General features: G+C 49.1%; 1 protein-coding gene across 2 annotated transcripts in view; it reads left to right on the forward strand.

Moving 5' to 3' along the window:
• The window catches only part of CDA (cytidine deaminase), a 29121-nt gene extending 23484 nt beyond the window's left edge, over nucleotides 1-5637 (forward strand). The window contains exon 4 of one of the 2 annotated variants that reach the window (XM_010364327.2): nucleotides 5184-5637. In XM_010364327.2, coding sequence (XP_010362629.1) covers nucleotides 5184-5300 — 117 coding nt within the window. In that variant the 3' untranslated portion in view covers nucleotides 5301-5637. The remainder of the gene's footprint in view (nucleotides 1-5183) is intronic. The other variant, XM_030913472.1, reaches the window with a different exon arrangement.
• Nucleotides 5638-6000: the final 363 nt, after the last annotated feature.

Here is a 6000-nt window from a genome sequence, read left to right on the forward strand (position 1 = left end):
TACTGTCTGGTCCTTGACAGAAAAAGGTTTGCCAACCCCTGCTTTAGATGTCCAGGAAGGGCCTCTTTTTGAGCATGACATTTGAGCAGAAATATAAATAATGAGAAAAAAATGAGATGAACAAAGGTCTAGAAAAGGAGATTCTGAGACAGCATAAGCAGCAAGTTTTGCGCTCAGACTCTTGGTGAATTTGAGAAGAGGCAAGAAGGCACCAAGAGGGCTAGGGTCTGGTAAGTGGAAGGAAAGCAATGGGATTAAAGTCAGAAGGGTAGGCAGGGGCCAGATCACATGGGGCCTGGCTATGGGATAAAGGGTACATTTTATTCCAAGAATAAACAAAACTGAAGTGTACACTTTTTTTTTTTTTTTTTTGAGACGGAGTCTCGCTCTGTCACCCAGACTGGAGTGCAGTGGCCGGATCTCAGCTCCCTGCAAGCTCCGCCTCCCGGGTTTATGCCATTCTCCTGCCTCAGCCTCCCGAGTAGCTGGGACCACAGGCGCTCGCCACCTCGCCTGGCTAGTTTTTTGAATTTTTTAGTAGAGACGGGGTTTCACTATGTTAGCCAGGATGGTCTCGATCTCCTGACCTTGTGATCCGCCCGTCTCGGCCTCCCAAAGTGCTGGGATTACAGGCTTGAGCCACCGCGCTTGGCCTTTTTTTTTTTTTTTAATTTGAGACAGAGTCTCACTCTGTCACCCAGGCTAGAGTGCAGTGGCACAGTCTCGGCTCACTGCAACTTCCGTCTCCCGGGTTCAAGCAATTCTCCTGCCTCAGCCTCCCAAGTAACTGGGACTACAGGCACGTGCCACCACGCCCGGCTAATTTTTGTATTTTTAGTAGAGACTGGGTTTCATCATGTTGGCCAGGATGGTCTCGAACCCCTGACCTTATGATCCGCCCGCCTTGGCCTCCCAAAGTGCTGGGATTACAGGCGTGAGCCACCGTTCCCAGCCCGAAGTGTACACTTAAACATGGTTAAAATGGCAAATCTTATGTTATATATATTTTATCACATTAAATACATTGGGAAAAAAGAGAATAAAGGTAAGCCATTGGGTATTTTCAAGAAGAGACTTGAGGGATCTGAAGTACTTTTTATAAAAGTCCTCTTGATGGAAGGCTGCAATTTCTTCAACTCTAAAAACAAAAGGGTAGGCCAGGTGTAGTGGCTCAGCCTATAATACCAGCACTTTGGGAGGCTGAGACAGGTGGATCACGAGGTCAGGAGATAGAGACCATCCTGGCAAACACAGTGAAATCCCATCTGTACTAAAAATACAAAAAAATTAGCTGGGTGTGGTGGCGGGTGCCTGTAGTCCCAGCTACTGGAGAGGCTGAGGCAGGAGAATGGTGTGAACCCAGGAGGCGGAGCTTGCAATGAGCCGAGATAGCGCCACTGCACTCCATCCTGGGCGACAGAGCGAGACTCGTCTCCAAAAAACAAACAAACAAACAAACAAAAAAACCCAAAAGGGTAGGCCAGGTGTAGTGGCTCAGCCTGTAATCCCAGCAGTTAGGGAGGCAGAGGCAGGAGGATCACTTGAGCCCAGGAGTTCGAGACCTGCCTGGGCAACATAGACCTTGTTCTCCACAAAAAAAAAAAGGATAAAACAAACAAAAAAAAGAAAATGAAGGGATAGTTTAGATCATGGGTTCTTAATCCAGGCTCAAGGGAAGGTTTTCATGTTTATGTGTACATTTGGGGAAGGGGGAATGTTAGTAACTATTGTGGATTATCAAAGAGATCTGTGTCCTCTAGAGTCCCAAAAGATTAGAGAATCCCACAGGCCCTGAGCTCCAGCATAGCACCGTCAGCCCCTGGAAACACAGCATCTTGTGGGCATGGTGGCTCACACCTGTAAGCCCTGCACTTTGAGAGACTGAGGCAGGAGGATCACTTTAGCCCAGGAATTCAAAACCAGCCTGGGCCACATAGTAAAACCCGGTCCCTTCAAACAATTTAAAAATTAGCAAGGCATGGTGGTGCATGCCTGTGGTCCTAGCTGCTCCAGAGGCTGAGGGTAGGAGTATCACTAGAGCCTGGGAGGTCAAGGCTGCAGTGAGCCGTGATCAAGCCACTGCACTCCTGCCTGGCCGACAGAGTGAGATCCTGTCTCAAAAATAAATACACACCTACAGCATCTTGTTTAATCCCCTCCCCGAGACTGAGGGAAGTGCATGTCATTATTCCCATTGCCCAGTGACTACTCTGAGGCTCAGAGGAGTAAAATGACTTACTGAAGGGCCCCCTGCCAGGCGGTGACACACGGGCATCCATGGCCCATCAGGCTGACTCTGAAGCCCATGCTCCTCACGGCTGCCTCTCTGTCTTTGTGATTCTGTAAGTTGGACAAAATTATTTTCAGCCATGGAGGAAACATAATGTTACTTTGGCATGAGAATGCTGCTTGTACTGTGGGAGTTTCTGCTTTTGGAGTCGTGTTTTGGGAGAAAGGGGGTTGTTTTAGCTTTGTTTTTGTGCCGTGGGGTTTCAAAGCATCCGGGGATGCAGACACTTCCATCTTCCTCCTGTTTCCTGCCAGGAGTGCAAATCAGACACATTTCCCAAATCCAAAAACATACCACCGGGAAAGCAGTGAATTTACACCGTGGAATTTATCTCACTTAAGAGGGTCAGAAATAGCTGGCCTGTACAGTGAAAATGTCAAAGGTCATATAAGGAAACCACCACAGACAGGGCGCCAAGTCCCTGGCTCCCAAGGCCCCGACGTGATCCAATTGCTCAGTGCTGTTTTCTCCAAACAGATTGGATGTTGGCAAACGACAGAAGGCAAATGAAAAAGCTGAAGGAGGCAGGGGCGAAACTGAAACCAAAATGCAAATAATAAGAGATGAGGCGTTGGGGCCAGGGACCTGGCACGTAAACTCGCCCTCCGCTCAACTTTCATCCATACCTACCCTCAGGCAGAGCCAGTCAAGCAGAAAAATTTCCTTCCTTAAAACATTAATTCTAAAAAAGCCAGAAGACTGAGTGTGCCTGGCAATAACTTGGTGATTCAGAGAGAAGTGTGGAAGAACAGGAGGCTGCAGACCTAAGTAGTCACTGGTTACCAACATAATCCATAAGAATGACATCTATTAATTGAGCACCTACTATGTGCATAGAGACGCTTTACATGAATCATCTCTGCATCTCACAATACCTGGCTAGGAAGAGCTTGGGTCTGTTGACCCCACCTCCAGGGCTCTTGTCATGATGCCACTGCTGATTAACCTCTTGCCTACCACCCTGCATTCGCCCATACCTAAAACCATTCTATGGACCAAGACACTGAGTGAGCCCCAGAAAGTTATCATTTTCCTAAGGTCACACAGCGAACAAACAGTGCTCCTCATAGCATAGGAGAAAAATCAAGAGACAAATGTTTCTTTGCTGACTTTACCCTGCTAAGCCTCCGTTTCCTCATCAGTAAAATGGGCATCATAATAGCACCTACCTCACAGGGTAGATAATGAAACCATGCATGTGCAGTATCTATGTGGTGTGGTGTGGCTGTGTCCCCACCCAAATCTCATCTTGAATTGTAGCTCCCATAATTCCCATGTGTCATGGGAGGGACCTGGTGGGAGGCAATTGAATCATGGGGGCAGGTCTTTCCCATGCTGTTCTCATGATAGTGAGTAAGTCTCATGAAGGAACGGGAGTTCCCTCACACAAGTCCTCTCTTGCCTGCTGCCAGGTAAGACATCCCTTTGCTCTTCCTTCGTCTTCTGCCATGGTTGTGAGGCTTCCCCAGCCATGTGGAACTGTGAGTCCATTAAACCTCTTTTCTTGTCTTTTTTTTTTTTTTGAGATGAAGCCTTGCTCTGTTGCCCGGGCTGGAGTGCAGTGGTGCCATCTTGGCTCACTATAAGCTCCGCCTCCCGGGTTCAAGCAATTCTCCTGCCTCAGCCTCTTGAGTAGCTGGGACTACAGGCTCCTGCCACCGCGCGTGGCTAATTTTTTTGTATTTTTAGTAGAGACGGGGTTTCACCATGTTCACCCAGGATGGTCTCGATCTCCTATCCTCGTGATCCGCCCACCTCGGCCTCCTAAAGTGCTGGGAGTACAGGCATGAGCCACTGCGCCTAGGCTTTTTTTTTTTTTTTTTTTTTTTTTTGAGACAGAGTCTTGCTCTATGGCCCAGACTGGAGTGCAGTGTCGTGATCTTGGCTCACTGCAACCTCTGCCTCACATGTTCCAGAGATTCTCCTGCCTCAGCCTTCTGAGTAGCTGGGATTACAGGGGCTCACCACCACGCCTGGCTAATTTTTGTATTTTTAGTAGAGATGGGGTTTCACCATGTTGGCCAGGCTGGTCTCGAACTCCTGACCTCAGGAGTTCCTCCTGCCTCGGCCTCCCAAAGTGCTGGGAGTACAGGCATGAGCCACCACGCCTGGCCTAAACCTCTTTTCTTTATAAATTACCCAGTCTTGGGTATGTCTTTATTAGCAGCTTGAGAACAGACTAATACACTGAGTGTATGTGGCAGGCATGCGACTTCTCCTGGTGTGAGGTGTAAAGGGGATACTGTAAGGGAAGCAGGTGTTAGTTGTCATTTGTCATAGCAGAAGAAGGTCTGGTTCCAGGGGTTAGCTGTCACTTTTTTTTTTTTTTTTTTTTTTTAGATGGAGTCTTGCTCTGTCACCCAGGCTGGAGTGCAGTGGCATGATCTCAGTTCACTGCAAGCTCCGCCTCCCAGGTTCACGCCATTCTCCTGCCTCAGCCTCCCGAGTAGCTGGGACTATAGGCACCCGCCACCACGCCCAGCTAATTTTTTTGTATTTTTTAGTAGAGACGGGGTTTCACTGTGTTAGCCAGGATGGTCTCGATCTCCTGACCTTGTGATCCGCCCGCCTCGGCCTCCCAAAGTGCTGGGATTACAGGCGTGAGCCACCGCGCCCGGCCAGCTGTTGCTCTTATGAAACCCTGGGTGAGTCCTGAATGGTGCCTGTTCACTATGTGCCACGCACTGTTCAGTTTCACAGCATTCTTTCATTTCCTCCTCCCTACAGCACTATGATCCAGGAACAATGATGGTCATTCCCATTTTACAGATGAGAAAATCAAGGCAAAGAGAGGAACATTAGTCAGTGAGTGGCAGAGTCAGACTCAAACCCAGTCAGTCTCAGACCCCTCAGCCACGCTGCATCTCTCACGCCGGCTTTGCCTCTTTTCCAGTTTGGCACCAACTGGCCCGTGTACATGACCAAGCCGGATGGTACGTTTATTGTCATGACGGTCCAGGAGCTGCTGCCCTCCTCCTTTGGGCCTGAGGACCTGCAGAAGACCCAGTGACAGCCAGAGAACGCCCACCGCCTGTGACAGCCACCTGGAGAACTTCATAAAGATGTCTCACAGCCCTGGGGACACCTGCCCAGTGGGTCCCAGCCCTACAGAGGCTGGGCAAAGATGATGTTTCCAAATTACACTCCAGCCCAGGCCAGCACCCCTCCTAGCAACCTACCTTGGGACTTAGAACCCCACCTCCCACCCCCAGCCACCTTTCCTTTCCTTCCTGTGGGTCCTCTTTCAAAGTCCAGCCTAGTTTGGACTGCTTCCCCATCAGCCTCCCCAAGGTTCTGTCCTGTTCCGAGCAACTTTTCTAATTATAAACATCATAGAACATCCTGAATCAAAGCGTGTGTCTTGCTCTGTCTCTATCCTTGCTTGCAGCTCTTAGGAGGGACGGCGTGATTTGTCTTTATAGGAAGACCTGGACTCTTTCTGCTGGGAAAGGAAATGGGTACCTTGGAACCGTGGACCTTGTGGTGTGGAAAGCTGAGGTTTTAGGCAAACTTGCCCGCGTGTTCTCTAAATGGGAAGCTCCCCTGGGCTGGACCTAACTGCCAATAACTATCCTAGAGTGTGTTTTTGTCTCATTATAGACCTGAGCACTGGGAGATTCCAGAGTATAAAGGGTCAGGCATGGTTTGTCTAGACAATGTAACAAAGGTTTCTCTCAGTAGCTACTGTGTGTCAGGTACTGTCCTGTGCA

This window comes from Rhinopithecus roxellana, chromosome 12, assembly GCF_007565055.1.
Source record: "Rhinopithecus roxellana isolate Shanxi Qingling chromosome 12, ASM756505v1, whole genome shotgun sequence".
Lineage (NCBI taxonomy): Eukaryota > Metazoa > Chordata > Mammalia > Primates > Cercopithecidae > Rhinopithecus > Rhinopithecus roxellana.